The sequence below is a fragment of the Schistocerca cancellata genome, chromosome 7, assembly GCF_023864275.1.
Source record: "Schistocerca cancellata isolate TAMUIC-IGC-003103 chromosome 7, iqSchCanc2.1, whole genome shotgun sequence".
Classification (NCBI taxonomy): domain Eukaryota; kingdom Metazoa; phylum Arthropoda; class Insecta; order Orthoptera; family Acrididae; genus Schistocerca; species Schistocerca cancellata.
In genome coordinates, this window is record NC_064632.1 from 65,863,198 (window position 1) to 65,884,284 (window position 21,087).

The 21,087-nt window shown below is 38.9% G+C and overlaps 1 protein-coding gene across 5 annotated transcripts in view; it reads right to left on the minus strand.

The window, feature by feature from the left end:
- Positions 1–21,087, minus strand: part of LOC126092382 (anillin-like) — a 137,312-nt gene that overhangs the window by 91,655 nt on the left and 24,570 nt on the right. For all 5 annotated transcript variants that reach the window (XM_049907942.1, XM_049907941.1, XM_049907943.1 and 2 more), the window contains 3 exons: positions 16,267–16,417; positions 11,803–11,953; positions 11,626–11,719 (listed from right to left, as the gene is read on the minus strand). In XM_049907942.1, the coding sequence (XP_049763899.1) occupies positions 11,626–11,719; positions 11,803–11,953; positions 16,267–16,417 (396 nt within the window). The remainder of the gene's footprint in view (positions 1–11,625; positions 11,720–11,802; positions 11,954–16,266; positions 16,418–21,087) is intronic.

Consider the following 21,087-nt stretch of genomic DNA (forward strand, 5'->3'; position numbering starts at 1 on the left):
CCCCATGATTATTCTCCGGTTAGGCGTTATTACGTGTTTGTACAACGCGTTTTCCTCACTACTTCCAGAATAGAGCTTAAAGCGGCTGCTAGCCGGAGACTGTACAACTGAACCTTGCTAGTATATTGATTTGGCCAAAAATCTTCTGTCAAAATTTAATTTTCTTGGATACACCGAGAAGATAATACGTAATCTTTCTTACCTGTTATTCCTGTTAGTAGTTTATTCGCACTCTCGTAGTCTGAATCTATGGATCTCGCTGGTAATCAAAACAACGCTCACCATTCGCAAACCCAATCAACCACATAATCAGACAGTGGTTGGCTTTCTTTCATTCGGCTATACCCTGCTCAGCTCGTTTATCCCCTTCTGACTACAGGGAAGTTTATTTCTAGATGTGACGAGGATTCCACTGACAGATACATCACGTACACTATGCACACATTCACAAATCAACTTATGATTCATTCAGAAATCAACTTAGAATGTGTTCAACAATGTTCAAAAACCAACGGACACATTTCAAAGTCATACGAATAATCGATAGACCAACGTGCGCTGGATTGCTAGGCGCTTTGTGAAACAAGTTTTTTTTCTTCAAGAAGTTCTCAGAAGAACTGAGATTCACTATCCTTCGGGCATTTTAACCTGATATGCTTTCCGTCTATACTTCCACAGCAGTTCGGAAACCCCGAAAGTTCTAGAAATCCTTCAGATTTCTTCCACATCTCTGTTGTAGGAGTAGGTATATACTTGGGTTGTAGAACAGTCCATATTATATGGCACACTTCTTTCACAATTTCTGAGACTGTTGAACATCCTTACCAAAAAGAAAAAGCAATGGTCTGGTGACTGTTGCCTGTAGCCAAGTATCAGGAAAAGATTAAAATAAATTATGGCAATAGAACAAATAGATAAGTTAACGACCAAAGATATGTTTGTTTAAATTCAATGACAATGTTATGAATACAACGAAACAAAACAATCTATTTAGTAACAAGTAACATACAGAACTAGATGTTACTATCGTTTGCTGCATTCGTAAACACTGCAGATAAATTTATCACTCCACTTGTGACTATATTGTGCAACAGCACTTTCTTCTGCCGAATCTTTCATATGACACAGCAAAACTGTAATGAAATAATTTATATGACTTCTGTATGAAGCACAAAGAGGCCACAAATGGTAAAACTTACCTCAAGCAAATGACTAGTCTTTGCCTTGTATCAATTGGCTTTCTCAAGATTATTGTGCACTTCTTTGGTGCCCCCTTTTATGAGGAGATGCAGTTCTTCGAAACATTCTCGCAACATACGAAAATATTTGAAGAACGTATCTTCATGGGACTCTAGTTCAATACATAGATGACGGTATTCTCGTAAGCTTTCTCTCCTGCTATTAATGTCGTGCACCCCACATCTCTTCTTGGTGCCATTTTGTACCGCTATTGCAAGGAGAAGTTCTTATTTGTCCAAGCTACTCATTTCTGCACTTCATATATCTAAAAACAAAGATGTATATCTAAAACCAAAGATGATGTGACTTACCCAACAAAAGCACTGGCAGGTCGATAGACACACAAACAAACACAAACATACACACAAAATTCAAGCTTTCGCAACCGATGGTTGCTTCATCAGGAAAGAGGGAAGGAGAGGGAAAGACGAAAGGATGAGGGTTTTAAGGGAGAGGGTAAGGAGTCATTCCAATCCCGGGAGCGGAAAGACTTACCTTAGGGGGAAAAAAGGACAGGTACACACACACACACACACACACACACACACACACACACACACACACACACACACACACACACACATTAAACCCACATCCTTTCGTCTTTCCCTCTCCTTCCCTCTTTCCTGATGAAGCAACCGTCGGTTGCGAAAGCTTGAATTTTGTGTGTATGTTTGTGTGTCTATCAACCTGCCAGTGCTTTTGTTTGGTAAGTCAGATCATCTTTGTTTTTAGATATATTTTTCCCACGTGGAATGTTTCCCTCTATTATATTCATAAAAACAAAGATGATGTGACTTACCAAACGAAAGCGCTGGCAGGTCGATAGACACACAAACAAACACAAACACACAAACACAAACACAAACACACAAACAAACACACAAACACACACACACCTCGCACAAATATAACGTGTCCCGCATGAAGCTCCCAAATCATCTAACGCCAAGACAATCGCGCTACGTATGCAAGCTTAATAATGGGGTTCAGCCCCTTCCACAGTGTAACAGCTGACACAGCAACAGTCGCTGCGGCAGGCCAGTCGTTGCCTATGTGGCATCCCTGGCCACTGACGGGCCTTGCCACCCGCTGCGCCGTACGTCACAGCGGCAGGCCGGATTCTGTCTGGCCAGGCCTTTAGAAGGCTGTATCGTGCAGTGGTACCTTTCTGACCTGAAGACGCAAATGTAGGATCTCGGAGACAGGTATTAATTCAATTCAAAGATAATACCAAATATGAGAATGTATGCAGTGATGTTCTTCCATCACACCCCTAACAAACAAAATTCCCCTCTCAGTAGTTCTTTGAAAGTGCCCAGTGAAACTTTCAATATCAAAGGAATTTATTTCCTGCCTCATTTGACTGAAACAACTAAGACTGGCCATGGTAGGAAGAGAAATTTCATATACCAAAACAATCACTAAACAGATCACTGAACAGACCCACTTCAAATCACTAAGAAATCACATGGAAAGCATTACAATGGTATTTTTCATTAATTTTAATAGTAAACACAATGTTAAAATCAGAATCTGTTAGAGTCTCAAAACTTTCAGACTGATCTGTGCACTTATTTGTTTATATTCGGCAGGCTCTGCAGCTCACATGCTCGCAGTGCAGTGCCAGCACAATATAGTCACAGCCAGGACAATGTCATTATTCAAACAAATACGCTTACTTTAAGCCTAGTTTATACGATGCCACTAGGTTGCAGGCAACTGCGCTACTGGCAACTGCGCATGCGCGCCACGCGTTTGCGCAACTCACTGGTGAAACCAAACACTTTCGGAGTTTTCCAACTTTGGCGACACTAGTTGCACGAGTTTTGAGGTTACTTGTGTTCGTAGAGTGTAGACAAACTGAAATATGAAATGGGGAACAGAGAGTAATGTTCACTTTTTGGATATCTATGCTTTGCATAGGTGTTTGTGCGATTTCAGTGATGTTGATTACAAAAGTAAGCAATATACTGCTGCCGCTGATACCGTCATGTGCGATCATGACATAGACGGTTTGACAATATCTGAGCTGCAGTGCAAAATTTAATGGTTTAGGAACACATATACAACTGATTTAAGAAAAATACAAGCAAGTGTAACTCTAGCTGTGGCAATGCTCTCATCTACAAGACTAAAATCGCATCGTTCGAGTTGGCCAACACTTTGTTAAGGAATATTGTTGACAGAGGGAAGGCTATACGAATTCATGAAGCTGCATTCTTTATTCAATATTCATCTATTTAAAACGTTGCTGCAGTGCTCCGCATTCACACGTTAGAATTTTGAAATATATCCACTGTACAGATTTATCTTCAAGAGAATAGTTTGCAAACCATTCCCTTCTAAATGCGGTCCGCTTTGAATAATTATTGTTGCTAACATTAATAATTATTACTGATTATGTTAATTATTGGTGTTAATGAAAAAGCATCTTCACCAACTAAAACTATATCTTAAAGCATGCCAGGTGTTCTTGATTGTAACGCATGCAGTATGATACGTAATTTCAGTTCTGGCAACAGTGCTTCAAACATTACAGTACCTTTACTCCTTATCACATAATTAACTCTATTTATACGAAACGTGAAGTTCTGGTAACATTCTAAGATAATTAAAAGAACTTCTTGGATCTACAGTTATAAATTATTTCAGCAAGGATGCTGAGCAACCAAGCTGACGTCTTTTCTTCATCCAGTCACGAATCTAAACACATTTCTTATTTTTTCTTATGCAGCGATTTCACGCAACAAGCGTTAACTCCATCACAACTCGTGTGACATGCAGCTGCCAAAACTTCCATTTCAGACACGACTCACGGACCCACAAAATGACGAAACTGAAGTGTATACTGGTGTCGCCATGTCTACAGTCATATACGAAACCACTTGCGTGCAACTCATTCCACACGAGTGGCACAACCCTCTGTCATTGTGTAAACTAGGCTTTATAGTCCTGAAGGAAGATTCATCCAGAAGCTAGCTACAATCACTCTTATTTACATGCCAAATAACGACTCTGTGCTCCAATTATTCAGCGAGTTTCTACCTTTACTCTTTAAATTATTTGTTCAGTAAAATATAGTCTTGCACGGAAAAAGATTTCATTTACATAATTTGTGATTATTATTGAACAATGCACAAAGGAAAATAAAGCTACGTCACTGCGATGTAATACCAGAATTGAAAGATGCGACAGACAGCTAGGTGAGGGCCAGTAGATATTAGTACCTTGAAAGTGCTACATACAGGGTGTATACGCGGACGAGGAAAAGAAGTTTCCCGATTTTTCCTGGATCTCCCGATTAAAAATACATTTTCTCCCGGGTGAAAACACACTTTTTCCGTGTTAAGTGACAGTATACTCTCTCTCGGAACTGTAAAACTTATACTTTGAATGGACATGGTTTTATACAGCAGTGTAGAATTTCCCGGCACTTTAGAAAACAAAACTCAGGGGGAAAATACACGTTTTAGAAACATCTTTGATGTGCAGCAACATGTACGCTGTATATTTTCGTGTTACAAAAGTATAAATTCGAATTCGACCAACAGCGAAAGTTAATGGTTTAAATTAATATATATAGTGTTGCTATAAGAAAAGAAAAGCTTTTGCATATAATATTTGTCTCTAAGATTAATAAACTACAACACAAGCTAAACTTTCACATATAATGTTGATCTGTTTAGTACATGTTACACTTTAAGATACATCACACAAATATGACAAAAAATTTTTTAATACCGACATAAATCTCTGATCTTCTGCGCTTGAAATTCTTGTAAATGGCTCGTCATCAAAGAGTTGATTTTTAAAAGAGAGCAAACGCTCTGTGATTTAAGAAATTCATCGTACATTCTCGCACTTAGTTCATCTTGCGTAAAAGGCAAATTTACTTTGAAAATAACACTCTTCGAACAACAATTTGCAATATTTATCCACCACCTGTTAGAAATAGATTCATTTCAGCAGTTGCCAGAGAGCCCCAGATAAGAGGCATCACCACGCTTGCGCAGCTACGGTGACAGAGAAGGCCCATATGTTCGTACGTGTAAAACATTAAAAGATCTTACATTATTCCATAAAAGAAACAAGACATCAGAGGATACTCCAAGAGCATCGGAGTTTCGTGAACCATACTAAAATGCATAGTTCGCCTTACAGCGCACATTCATATGTCCAGATTCTCAATGACGTAGGCCTCAACCTGACATGAAGCTTTTCAGTGTGGTTTTCGGGACGTAAATTTTCTTGGAGTACCAGAACTGTATTCTCATGTTTGGTTCTTTATTATAGCATAATGCCATACGTGCGAGAAGATGAAAACGTGCACTTGAAATGAAGCGAATAATTGAAACGAAGCAATATCGTAGAATTAAAAAGTTTGTTCCAAGTAAATTGAGCGCCTCAGCAGGAAAGCTTATGAAAAGCCAAATTTCTTTAGCAAACCGACAAAAATAACTTTATTGTTCTGAAAGGCGATTAATGCTTGACTGTCAGAAAGGTGGAAATAAAATCTAAAACTAGTAACATATTTTAGCCTTCCATAATTACGAGAATGTATTTTAATTCACTTGATAGCTCCCAGCCTCTAAAATCTGTCTTCCTTTCATTTGACATGAGAGCAGTAAACGAAGAGGAAACAGAAAAATCACTAAACGTAAACACGGGTCACGGGTCTGTAAAGAATTCGCGTTAGTATTTTGCAGCCGTGACTTGTTGAACTGATAGTTCGGTAATTTTCACATCTGTCAACACCTGCTTTCTTTGGGATTGGAATTATTATATTCTTCTTGAAGTCTGAGGGTATTTCGCCTGTTTCATACATCTTGCTCACCAGATGGTAGAGTTTGTCAGGACTGGCTCTCCCAAGGCTGTCAGTAGTTCTAATGGAATGTTATCTACTCCTGGAGCTTTGTTTCGACTCACGTCTTTCAGTGCTCTGTCAAACTCTTCACGCAGTATCATATCTCCCATTTCATCTTCATCTACATCCTCTTCCATTTCCATAATATTGTCTTCAAGTACATCGCCCTTGTATAAACCCTCTATATACTCCTTCCAACTTTCTGCTTTCCCTTCTTTGCTTGGAACTGGGTTTCCATCTGCACTCTTTATATTCATACAAGTGGTTCTCTTTTCTCCAAAGGTCTCTTTAATTTTCCTGTAGGCAGTATCTACCTTACCCCTAGTGAGATAAGCCTCTACATCCTTACATTTGCCCTCTAGCCATCCCTGCTTAGCCATTTTGCACTTCCTGTCGATCTCATTTTTATATTTTCTCCTTTCATCAATTAAATTCAATATTTCTTCTGTTACCCAAGGATTTCTACTAGTCCTCGTCTTTTTACCTACTTGATCCTCTGCTGCCTTCCCCACTTCATCCCTCAAAGCTACCCATTCTTCCTCAACTGTATTTCTTTCCCCCAGTCCTGTCAATTGTTCCCTTATGCTCTCTCTGAAACTCTGTACAACCTCTGGTTCTTTCAGTTTATCCAGGTCCCATCTCCTTAAATTCCCACCTTTCTGCAGTTTCTTCAGTTTTAATCTACAGTTCATAACCCATAGATTGTGGTCACAGTCCACATCTGCCACTGGAAATGTCTTACAATTTAAAACATGGTTCCTAAATCTCTGTCTTACCATTATATAATCTATCTGAAACCTGTCAGTATCTCCAGGCTTCTTCCATGAATACAATCTTCTTTTATGATTCTTGAACCAAGTGTTAGCTATAATTAGGTTGTGCTCTGTGCAAAATTCTACCAGGCGGCTTCCTCTTTCGTTTCTTACCCCCAATCCATATCCACCTACTACATTTCCTTCTCTCCCTTTTCCTACTGACGAATTCCAGTCACCCATGACTATTAAATTTTCGTCTCCCTTCACTATCTGAATAATTTCTTTTATTTCATCATACATTTCTTCAATTTCTACGTCATCTGCTGAGCTAGTAGGCTATAAACTTGTACTATTGTGGTAGGCGTGGCCTTCGTATCTATCTTGGCCACAATAATGCGTTCACTATGCTGTTTCTAGTAGCTTACCCGCATTCCTATTTTCCTATTCATTATTAAACCTACTCCTGCATTCCTGTTGTAGAATTTTAGAACATGTTTTTTGCTCGAATATCATGTCGTTTTTGGAAACTCAGAATCTACTATGTAGGAATCAACATGGATTCCGGAAACAGCGATCGTGTGAGACCCAACTCGCTTTACTTGTACATGAGACCCAGAAAATATTAGATACAGGCTCCCAGGTAGATGCTATTTTTCTTGACTTCCGGAAGGCGTTCGATACAGTTCCGCACTGTCGCCTGATAAACAAAGTAAGAGCCTACGGAATATCAGACCAGCTGTGTGGCTGGATTGAAGAGTTTTTAGCAAACAGAACGCAGCATGTTGTTATCAACGGAGAGACGTCTACAGACGTTAAAGTAACCTCTGGTGTGCCACAGGGGAGTGTTATGGGACCATTGCTTTTCACAATATATATAAATGACCTAGTAGATAGTGTCGGAAGTTCCATGCGGCTTTTCGCGGATGATGCTGTAGTATACAGAGAAGTTGCAGCATTAGAAAATTGTAGCGAAATGCAGGAAGATCTGCAGCGGATAGGCACTTGGTGCAGGGAGTGGCAACTGACCCTTAACATAGACAAATGTAATGTATTGCGAATACATAGAAAGAAGGATCCTTTATTGTATGATTATATGATAGCGGAACAAACACTGGTAGCAGTTACTTCTGTAAAATATCTGGGAGTATGCGTGCGGAACGATTTGAAGTGGAATGATCATATAAAATTAATTGTTGGTAAGGCGGGTACCAGGTTGAGATTCATTGGGAGAGTCCTTAGAAAATGTAGTCCATCAACAAAGGAGGTGGCTTACAAAACACTCGTTCGACCTATACTTGAGTATTGCTCATCAGTGTGGGATCCGTACCAGATCGGGTTGACGGAGGAGATAGAGAAGATTCAAAGAAGAGCGGCGCGTTTCGTCACAGGGTTATTTGGTAACCGTGATAGCGTTACGCAGATGTTTAACAAACTCAAGTGGCGGACTCTGCAAGAGAGGCGCTCTGCTTCGCGGTGTAGCTTGCTCGCCAGGTTTCGAGAGGGTGCGTTTCTGGATGAGGTATCGAATATATTGCTTCCCCCTACTTATACCTCCCGAGGAGATCACGAATGTAAAATTAGAGAGATTAGAGCGCGCACAGAGGCTTTCAGACAGTCGTTCTTCCCGCGAACCATACGCGACTGGAACAGGAAAGGGAGGTAATGACAGTGGCACGTAAAGTGCCCTCCGCCACACACCGTTGGGTGGCTTGCGGAGTATAAATGTAGATGTAGATGTAGATGTACCCCTATTTGATTTTGTGTTTATAACCCTGTAGTAACCTGATCAGAAGTCTTGTTCCTCCTGCCGCCGAACTTCACTAATTCCCACTATATGTAACTTTAACCTATCCATTTCCCTTTTTCAATTTTCTAACCTACCTGCCCAATTAAGGGATCTGACATTCCACGCTCCGATCCGTAGAACGCCAGTTTCCTTTCTCCTGATAACGACATCCCCTTGATTAGTCCCCGCCCGGAGATCCGAATGGGGGACTATTTTACCTCCGGAATGTTTTACCCAAGAGGACGCCATCATCATTTAACCATACAGTAAAGCTGCATGCCCTCGGGAAAAATTACGGCTGTAGTTTCCCCTTGCTTTCAGCCGTTCGCAGTACCAGCACAGCAAGGCCGTTTTGGTTAGTGTTACAAGGCCAGATCAGTCAATCATCCAGACTGTTGCCCCTGCAGCTACTGAAAAGGCTGCTGCCCCTCTTCAGGAACCACACGTTTGTCTGGCCTCTCAACAGAAACCCCTCCGTTGTGGTTGGACCCATGGTACGGCTATCTGTATCGCTGAGGCACGCAAGCCTCCCCACCAACGGCAAGGTCCATGGTTCATGGGGGTGGGTGGGGGTGGGTGGGGGCTGTGGAACTCAAAAGTGTATATTTTGTAATGGATGTCATCAAACTATTTCAGGACAATGGAAATTAAAATTTCCTGTAGTGACTCTCCAGCTCCCAGTCGGCCGGTTTGACACGCTGCTCCTCCTTTTAGATTCTTTATTGCCATTAGCTAATAACTTGCTCTTCTGTGTGACATAAAATTAAATATATGATACCTAAAACCAGTAAAGACAAGAGACAGGCAGGACAGTACACATTTCTTCAGTCTTTAGGTCCTAGCGATTTTTCTCTCTAATCTTGCTACAGCTTTAAATGGCGTGCTTTCCTTTCAGTGGAAGCTTATAAAGTTCGTTAAAAGTTTTGCTACATGAAAAATAGAGATGTCTTTGTCTGATACTGAAAACGCTGTTAATACAAACAGTACCCAAGACTGGTGTAGTTTCTCGATCTGATTACGTCTATTTTGCCACTGTGTGCTAGATAAAACAGAATAGGCCTTTCTAATATTGCATCAATTGCAACACACACCAAATAAGTGAGACTGTTTTGGCAGTAATGATCATTTTAATAATACGACAGAACATAATTCACTTAGTACCAGTACGAAATACCTATTTGGCCTACAAGTAAAAGGTTTTACGTTAGGGAATAGTTTCACAGTTCATTCATACGCTCCAGTTTCTCACGCACGAGACCAAAAAGTAGGAAGAAATTTTTGTATAAATTTGGAATCGTCAAATTCTTCCATAATTTGTGTGATGTCCCCATTTCTTCTTCTTCCTCGTTCTAACAAAGTCTTGTCATCACTAATTCTGTAACTATTTCTACCACTGTCAAAACTCATTCTCCGGTTAACTTTATTAACCCTGCCACAATCACTGGTTTAGTTATCCAGCGATTATTCTCAGGTTAGGCGTTATTACGTGTTCGTACAATGCGTTTTCCGCGCTACTCAGAATAAGCCGCTGCTTATTTTTTCTGTCAAAATTTCACTTTTCTGGATACACCGAGAATATAATACGTAATATTTCTTACCTGTTATTCCTGTTAGTCGTTTATTTACACTCCGGTAGTCTGAATCTGTGGATTTCGCTAGTAATCATAACAACACTGAACATTCGCAAACCGAAATCAACCACATAAACAAGCAGCAGTTGGTATTCACCGGTTCGGCTTTATTCCGCTCAGCTCGCACAGCCCTGTCCCGTGTTGTCTGCAGGAAAGTTTATTTCTAGATGTGAAGAGGATTCCCCCGGCAGAAACATCACGTACACTATGCATGCATTCAACTTATAATTCATTCAGAAATCAACTTAGAATGTGTCCAAACACCAGCAGGGGTGCGTTTCAAAATCATATGAATAATCGATGGTCCGATGTGCGCTGGATGCTAGGTGCTTATTGAAACAAGGTTTTTTCCCCTCAAGAATGTGAATATGCCCCCTGCCCCCGAGGGAACCAAGCAATGACGTGGAAGACCAAATTACACACTAGAATTGCACCGTTGGTCATATATATGCAGCCTATAGTAGAAAATTCACTCTTGCTTTGATTTATTCAGAATAGTAAATTAAAGTGGCAAGTAATAACTTCATATTTGTTTTTGTTTAGATTTCTTTATGGTGATGGCAATAGCAACAATGTAGAATAAGAGGTCCTTCACATTGTGTATTACATTCGTTGGAACTTTTATGGAAATTTATAATTTATTAAGGTTTCCATCACACTTGCATACATATATTTTTTTTCATTGGTGACTAGTTCTGAATCCCCATGTGCATTTTTAAGCCATTACCTACATTAGAAGGTACAAAATTAGCAAAACCATAAAATACAAAGGGTTAAAATGTGCAAACGGTTTCCTAATATTCTATATGCATAGATTACAGTAGTGCAATATATAGATGATGACATACCTCCATTTCTAATGTCTGGCGATACATAATTCCCTTTCAACATTCAAAAAATCTGTTCACATTTCACATCAAATAAATGTAATTTGACTGTGAAATTATATTTGTTATGCTGACCTGTTGTATGAAACAATCTTTTTAATCTTCAATGGGAATTATGTACTGTCAATTATGTATTTTAACATTTTGTATTTGATATGTTTGTTTATTTCATACTGATAATATACGCAATTGTTTGAAAATAAGTACAAGTGTTCAAAACTAGTTGCCAATTAAAAAAAATTATATGCATGCACAATGGTAACCTTAACAAATAATTAATAGTAAATATTTTTGCTTGTCCTTTATACAAACAATGTTAAAAGAGCATAAATTTTATGTAAATATTTAATTAGTTATATTGAATCTGGAACTAACTTTTATCAGAAATGATATGATATAATAGAATAGTACGGAAACAGGAGAAAAGTAGTTGCTTATTCCATATAAATCCTTTACTTGCCTTGACTGGTGACTTGTTAATACCCGCAGCTTGCAGTATCTCTCTCCCAAAACTAGTGTCTTCCAAATTACTGCAAGAATCATTACTCCCAGAGCTGAAAATAATTATTTGTTATTTACAAGCAATTTTCAGTTTCAATAAGTTAATAATTGCAGACATTTTCAAAATTATTATTACCTTTCAAAGCCATCTGTATCAGGCATCTCACTCTCTGTCTCTGTGCACGTTTCAATGTCTGACAAGCAAGGATATAACCTGCCAGGTTTAGGGTCTCCCATCTTGAATCTCCTAACATCCGCTAAGACAGGATACTGCTTTTTCATATTATCTGCCAAAATGTTAAATATTATATTCAAGAAAAAGGTAACATCTGATGTTGCTTCTTTAAAGCAGAAAACCAAGAAACCTTATTAAAAATGTTACCTATATATATAAATGCCTTGTCACTCACTCACAGGTTCATCAATTTTGCAACTACAGAGGTGGTGACATTTGACAGGAGAAAATAATAACAACTAGAGTTGAGGAAAGGAATTTGTTTAAGTTGCTACAGTAGTAATTACATGTCATTTGTAACAAATATTTAAAAAAAATAAAAATACAATACCAGTATAGTTAGGCTGTTATCAGTAGATGAGGTTCAAATTATCTTTACAAGAGAGAAATCTTTTACCTTAATTTTTCATTCCCAACTGATCTTCACCATAGGATCACAGATTTAATATTTTTTTTGATCAGATACACCCCATGATTATTATTTACCTTCATTGTCAGTGCAGTTTATATTTTACTTCCAATTGGCAGCTGCATACTTCTTGTTATTCTTATTTCAGCCCCCTACCTATCCTCCATGGATACTTGCTCTTACCATGCTAATTAAATGACTCGACCAAAATAAAATTAACCATTTTCTGCTGTATCCCAATTACCGACAAAGGCTTCCAATAACTAATGTTCTATCAGTTCATACTATTCACTTAGATCACATCACCTACACACAGATATCCAGAACTAAAAACACTGCCTCAATAAAAAAAAACTCCTGCTCTGCAATATCCAGTCCTTAAGTATTGTCTTTCACACTAATGTCAGCTACAGGATGATGATGTCCACCCCCCACCCCCCCCCCACATCAAAATCTAACCTAATAACCTCAGACCTGTCACTCCCGCATAACCTTCCAGGAATTCCTAATTCCAGTCTTGCCTCATCTTTCTTCACTGTGCTCCCCTTCAATAAAACCAATGTATCAGCCGACACTCAAAACTTCTACCACATGGTAATGTGCAAGTACCGAAACATTCCATCAATGTAACTGTTTGATATGTTCACGTGTCTGTGACTCTCACTGCTGGAAGGCACAACTGTTGATAAATATGTGGTGTAATCCAAAGTTATCAAAGCCCCAAGCTGGAATCATACTTGCATGGAAAACCTCTTGCAGCTGGACAAAAATAATGCTGATAATGCCTCACATTGGAAAGCGGAGGGAGGATTTCCATGCATGTGTCATGGGCAATGATGGTGCTGCGGTACACTGATGATGTGGTTAAATGCCAAATTAAAACTCTGCAATGCACTATGTTGGTCCATAACTGGAGGTTCTCATTGCTGTTCTCATTTCTCTCATTTTAACTTAATGGAAGCCAGTGCTGGATTCCAGGCAGTGCCTAGCTGACAACCATGTCCTGTTGATAATACTGTCTGCCATACAGATAAGTATGGCTCCAGTAATAACTGAAGACCTCACAAATTGGAATTCAAATTTTGCGATAAATGCAAAGATATACTCATGAGCCAAAACATTATGATCACTTGCTTAAAAGCATGTTGGTCCACTTCTAGAACACAATTCAGCAGTGATTCTGTGTGCCATGGATTCAAGGTTTCGAGAGGTTGTGGCACCAGATACCTATGCACAGGTCACACAGTTCCTGCAATTTACAGGTGGGTGGATCATGCAGCTGGCACCTGATAGCATCCCAATTGGGTTTTATTCGATTCAGGTAAGTCAAATTTGATCGCTAAGACATCAATGTGAGTTCACTATCATGCTCCTCAAACAACTGCAGCACGAATCTGGCCATGTGACACGGACAGTTGTCCTGCCGGAAGATGCCATCACTGTTGGGGAAGACATCAAGCATATGGGGTTACAGGTGGTCCCTAATATTGTTCACATAGCCTACAGCTGCCATGGTGCCTTCTATTACCATTGTCGGTCCCACGGAAGCCCAGGTGATTGTCCCCAATAACATAATACTGCTCCCACCAGCCTGCGTCTGTGCACGTTTTGAGCAGCCGTTAGCCTGGACAATGGCATATGTGGACACGACTATCGACCAGATTTAATGATAAATGGGTTTCATCCGATCAGGCACACTAACCCATTGATCCACAGTCCAATGTCAATGTTTGCGTGCCCACTGTAATCATAACTGACGACGTTGTTGGGTCAACATGAGAACACACACAGGGGTTCTCTGCCGTGAAACACCACGTTCAACACTGTGCGCTGAATGGTGTGCTCCAAAACATTTGTGCTTGTGCCAGCACTGTACTCTGTCATCAGATCGGCCACAAATCACCATCTATCCTGCTTTAGAGAACGAGCAAGCCTCCAATCCTTGCATTCGGCGATGAGGTATGCCCGTCCGCTTTCCGTAGACGCTCAAGACAGTATCACGGGAACAGTTTCACCATTTCCAAAATGCTTGCTCTCAGGAAGTAAGCCACAACAATCTGGCTTACGCTAAAGTCAATTAAGTTGACGAATTTCCTCATTTGCACCACTTATCATCGCTAGAATGTGTCCCCATTCGTCTCTGGTTCACTCATATACTTCTTTTACTGCATCACATGCCCCCAGTGCCATCATGCATCACACAAACTCGCAATGGGCAGAGGTCTTAATATTTTGGTTCATCAGCTTAGATGAAAGTTGTGCCTCAAAATGTGAAAACAAGAAATTACTTAATATACACTTCATTTCAGTATGGTTGATGCTCTGGTGCCATGCCAATCAAGGGCCACTGAACTGGCTGTATAAGATACAAGCTGTATAAGGCAATGAACACCTCAGCAAGGAACCTAAGATCTTACAACAAAGACGTATGTTTGTTTGCTACCTAAAGTTAAAAAGTTGGTTTAATGTGGATACATTTAATACTGCAATTGTTTTGGTGGCAGATGTTTTGAACTGTGGTTGCATCAAATACTGATAGAGGACACGATGATCTCTCCTCGTTACCAAAAATGCCAACCTCAGTAAGCAATTGCATGATAGCCATTATTGAATGCTTTGTGCTGTATGTTACTCATTGTTCTCTCTTCTCATTGGGAATGAGTGAAGAGACTAATTCTGGTCCATCAAAGAGTCTGATTATGACCCTCAGAATATCACAAGCGATCGGCAATCCTTATGACCAAGAGTCAGTTCGGGTTCCACAGAAACGCAGGACATGGGTGTAGGCTCCTGCGCTGCGAGAGGTAGGCAGAATCTGTTTCCTCAGTGCTACTCTCCCCTCTGGCCATCATAATTCTGGTTTGTTTATGCTTGTGGCTGGCAGCCAGTTCATAGTGCCCACCCTGTAGAGTGCAGGAGGCAAAACTAGTTAATTTATTCTGACCACACCAAAACTCTTCCCCCACTGTGCGGACAAGTCTCCCCCCCCCCTTCTTTCTTTCTTTTCTACCTCTACGGTAAGAACCCTGTCAGCACTGAAGTGTGGGTCACACAGCTGTGAATGTCCACAAAAGGTCAAAATTAAAATTCTGCAGATTTTGTTATTGAATTGGGTGGGAAAAGAGAAATAATGCTGAGCAACATATTAAACCAGATAAGTACTCAGTTCACCAGCAAAATAAATGGTGCTGTTTCTCAAATGAAAATCATTTGCTGAGAGCTTAAACAGGGCCAAAAGAAGAAAACATGCAAAAACCATATTAGATAAAAAAACTGTGGACGGTTTGCAAAGACAAACATTCCAGTCAAAATGCTCCCCAACATCACTTTCTTTTGACATTCAATTTCAAATAGCATCACAACTTAATAAATTTGCAAATCTAACCATTAACAACAACAACAACAACAACAGGAATAAAGGATGAAAATTTCACCAAATATGTATGCAAATTTCACCAAAATTATACGCTACATTTTAGGGTTCATAGTAACAACACAATCCCAGAACAAGGATGCTGAAAATAAAACTTCAATCTTCTCATAAAACGTGCTGTCGCATGTTTAAATAATTCTCATTGTAAGTCTTCCCACATCAGCATTGAGTTTTATATATGTCACATTTTCTCAGGCCTAGGTTACCTTTGACTTAATATAACAGATTCCTCAATTTTGCCTGTGGATAAAACACACTTTATGTCTTATCTCTTCAGAATCCTTTTGATTCCCAATGATGTCTCCACATCTTATTTACATCCCTAGATTGAACTTAGACAAAAATTCATTACAAACCTATTTTTCCGATTAACTTGTACTCAGTGTACAAAACCATTCACATTGATTGCCAAACTTATTCAATATACTAGCGCTAACAGACAGCATTTCTTAATCACAGGGAAAAAGAGCAGTGGGCTGAATACAAAAATTTGCAATTTAAATAATTAAATAACAGAAAATACCTTTACTAATACAATCACTTGCAGTGGGTACTTTCTGCTGCATCTGTGATACACTGTTTTTCTGCTGCATCTCTGATACACTGTTTTTCTTTGTAGGTGACAACTGCGGTAGGGGAGGAGGAGTTGGTGGGACTGATACATGCTGACTTTCCTGAAAGAAAGATAAGATACATATATAGCATTAGGCTATTTTAAAATGGGCTGTAGGTGATATAAAAAGGTAAATGAAGTGACATTATGTTACCCACAAGAGAGAAATTCAGTACTGTTCTCTCTCTCTCTCTCTCTCTCTCTCTCTCTCTCTCTCTCACACACACACACACACACACACACACACACACACACACACACACACACACACAGGGGGGGGGGGGGGATGTTTGAATATTTGAATCAACAGAACTGGTATTTTGTCTCCTGGTGCTAAACATTGACTAGCCATTTAGTCTAATTGTGATTTTATAGTTTAGTCAATTAAACCTTCTTTTTCCTACAAGTGTTGTGAATGTATCTGACACTACACAGTCAAAGTCATTAAATTTAAGTCCTGGACAACAGAAAAACATTTTAACAAGCTAAAGAAGATAAATTTTGTATAAAATGTTATCAGATTGCTCAATGAAAGAAAGGAGCTGTGGGAAAAAATAGGTGCAAAATGGGTGGAGCGGGAAGGGAAGGGAGCATGATGGGAGGTTGTGGCAGAATGGGGAAGGTTAGCTGGCACGATGGTGCTAGAAGAAAATCAAGTGAAAGGAATAAATAAAGGAGGTAGCAGGAAAGTAGATAGATGTGAACAGAACTGAGCTGATGTTACTATATTTGGTGACTAACATGACACAAATTCAAACAGTATAGTAAACATGAAACATATTAAAGCATTTAATCCTTTAAATTTAGTAAGCTCAGAAACTAGAGTAACAAACATATGCGCCATTAGAATAGATTGTGTATAATCAGCAGAAATATTATACATAATGTAAATTACGGTAGTTTAGATTTTCATTATTATTGTATGGTGATAAGAGTACACAAATTCAACCATGCCATAAATAACAAAAAGTGTTCTGCAGAAACAAAATCTGCACAGATCTAACAGTAACATATTTAAATACAAACTAATTAAGAAATGGAATTTTGTGTACTAGACGTGAAAGGGTCTGACAACGAATAGAATTATTTCTATTCTACCCTGTCAAGATATTATGATTGTGAATGCTCTTTCAGAGAAATCCAGATGTTGGTAAAACATTGCCAAAAACAAAGTAATTCTAGACAAACTAGCATCTAGTCTGATTAGATTCGTAGCTTAGTGCCTTCTCCACAAAATATAAACTGGTTATCTAGATTCTCAGCATGGTTTTAAAATGATCTGAGCATGACCACAGCAGTTTCCCAATTCTTCCAGAACTGTACTGTCTGCTGGACTGGAGAAATAGATTGCAGGTATGCATTTAAAACCCACGAAAGCTTTGTTTCAATAAACCATGAGTTACTTCAGGAGGGAGTGGGGGGGAATTGAAGTCCTATTTTATTGGGAATCCATTCTTGCAGCTTCTAACCATATACCAGTTGAATCTTATCCAATATACTTGACTGACATAAAAATTATATGATAAGATTATAAAAGTTCAGTATAGTTTTGCAATAGTAATTTACAATCCTTTGCCACTTTCTCTGCCTTTCATACATGATGTTAACTAATATGTGGGAAGTCTCTGAGGAATGGGTAGGGGTCTTCATTCCTGTTTCATTCTTGTTTTTATTTATTTATTTATTTTCAAACTGCCAGTTTGATTCTACATGTAATTTTTCTTTTCCGACTGGTTAAATGAAACACTCAAAATATCTACCATTAGCCTTAAGGGGAGTTGGAATGCCCTATCTCGCCAATGTTAAATTTGCTAACTTTGTGTACCTTTTTCTTTGGAACTATTATCTTCAGAACTTTGAAATTCTGGCAGAGGTTTTCAGCATATATTGTGAGCCCACTGAACTAGAACCAATGTTTTCTTTTTGTTGGTATAGTATTTATGAATTTTTTACCATTAAGCCATTTTTTATTGGAAAAAGTATAACATAAACTTCCCTAGTTCAGAGAATAAGCCAGTTCTTGTCATGATTCTAGTTCAGTGGCCTCTTTGAACTGTTTTGCAGCATTTCTGAAAATTTGAATGTTGTTGGTTGAGTGGTTTATGAGATAAAGGTACATGTAACACTAAAAATGTCAAATGCCAGAAAATGCGATTAAAGTAATTTATTATGAAAATTCACAAATACCTTTTATTCTATTATCAAAAGTGTCCAGCAGAGTAATCAGGGTCATCTTCTAGTTCTTCTTCTTCACCTAGAAGCTTTCTTCTCCTTGCTGCCCTTGCTTTTTTTGTATTAAATTCAGCTGCATACTGAGCCTTCCTTACTCGCACGCTGTCCAGAAGCTGAAGACCTCTGATGGTGTTGATACCAGGAGCAATGCCGAGCCTTGCCATGACCTTTAGCCTACCCATATGACCATCATTGAATGAAATAACAGCATCACTGACTCCCCATTTCAATGTTTTTATCCCAACAATTACATTCTTAGGTACACGAGTCCAAATGAGGTTGTTGAACGACTCGTTTTGATTCTGGGTACAACCATGAAGACATTTTCGCAGAAGATCAGGATGCCCCAAGTCTCTATATATTGGTTTAATTACTTCCATAACAGCCAATGGAATATAATTTTTATGGTGATAAGGATCCCCAGTAGCTTGAGATTTTCTATAATTGCACCATGACTGAGGACCATCTGGACAAGCAAAATGTTGAGGATTATCATCAGTTGATGATCGATGTAAATATGTGGCCCATACAGCTTGTCTCATTTCCTGCAAATTATTTGCATTATTTCTTATTGCCATACCATAGTATTGTTGTAATTCATTTATAATTTTATCTGACAGGCGACCTCTAATGGTTTTACCATCTGACAAAATTTTGTCCTTCAGATTCTGTTTCAGTTTCCTTAGACGAGTGCCCATTCGTTTCTGAACATGACCGACACATTCTAGTTTAGTTATTGTCTTATTGACATATGGCATGGATTCTGTAACACTTTTGTATGCCTTGGAGTCCCCATCTCCAAGGAATTTTGTGTAAAATACTCCCCGTTCTTTTTCTGATCTGCTAAACATTTTCACAGCAGCGGCAGCCTCCATGCCTCCACTCGTACCTTCATAATTCTTGCTACATATGTGAGCTGCTTCTATCTTACCAGATGCACAATGGTAACAATGTTTAGTGAGCACTTCATAGTCCAAAACTTTACCGCTGTCCACACTAGTAACAGTAGCAACAGCATTTTTGGATGTGTGACCCCTTTTCTGCCAGGTTCCATCAAAAGCAACAGGGATATCTGGGTTTCCTTCATTTATATATTTTGCTTCACTGGCAGCAGCTTTCATTGATAAATCTGCTACAGACTGAACAGCATCTCCTATCACTTCAGTGTAATTGTCAATTTTAGCAGGTGGAGGTGGAAGATTCATTATGGCACAAAATGTTTGAGCAGCAGTATGTCCTTTACCAATTGCTCTCATTGCATACATTAGCCTGATATTACTCTCAAACAAATTGCTACTGCATGTTTTAGAGCTCCAAAAACAGGTCTCATTTTCACAACTGGCACAAACTATAGCAATTTTGCAGGAAAGTCCTATAGATTTTGTTATGTTCATATCAAAAGAACCTCCACAAAGATTACAACACAAACATTTCTTCATAAACTCAGTAAAAACAGGAAAGTCGACTAAAACATATTGTTCATTAGAAGCTTCATCTGTAATTTCACTTGCACAGTTTGATAACTTCTTTTTTGATGCACTGGTGGGCGTGTCTCCTTCACACATCTCAGCTGTACAAACGTCAGAACTTTCACCAGCATCAACAGGTGCTGAAGCAGAATCACTTGAACAAACGTTATTTGTAAATCTATTACCGCGAAACTTTCGCTTTTTAAATAATGATGCACTCCTAGGCATCGTAGAAACTACGCACTCACCACTGAAAGTCAAAACAAGACAGATAACAAACTCCAAATGAGCGACAAACTAAACTCGAGGCTCAAAACAAACACTCACAGATCAAAAACTGAACAATAAACACAGCTAGTCGTAAAAACAATGGTACCTATGGAAGGATCAAAGATTCTACAACTGAAGAGTGAAATCCACAGCCTTCTATATGTAATGTTTTCGGAAATGCGAAGATTTAAATGTGTACAAATCACAAGATGGGTAACTTTGCTGGGCGCACATGTAATTTTGAAAAATTAAATAAAAATACTTCCAATTGGAATTTCTTAACAAATTTTGCACCATTTTAAGCAGAAAATTTCAAATTAAGTTATAAGGTTAAAAACTGAAAATGTGAATTTTTTCCATTTTCCGGCATTCCAACTCCCCTTAACAAGCTTATAAATGCCAAATCATAGACTTTCTTACTCACTCCCACATTATGGGTGTCTGGTGCATCTACTGAAATCCTCCTCGGACATATTGGTGAAGTTTGCAATAGGCCTTTAATACCATATGTTCTTTAAAGCCCCAAAAAATAAAAACCCAATGGACTGAGGTCAAATCATTTAGGCCAAGACGATGCTGCCCAATGCCATACTTATTTATTTTGGAAACGCTGATTTAAAACTTTTCTTGCTTGCAGAGCAAAATAACATTGTGCCGCATTGTGCATAAGTGTAGTGGAATATCTTCCAGCAAAACACTGAAATGCTTTCCATTAAAAATTCACTGTATGATGCTCCAGTCAACAAAAGGTCCAATTAAA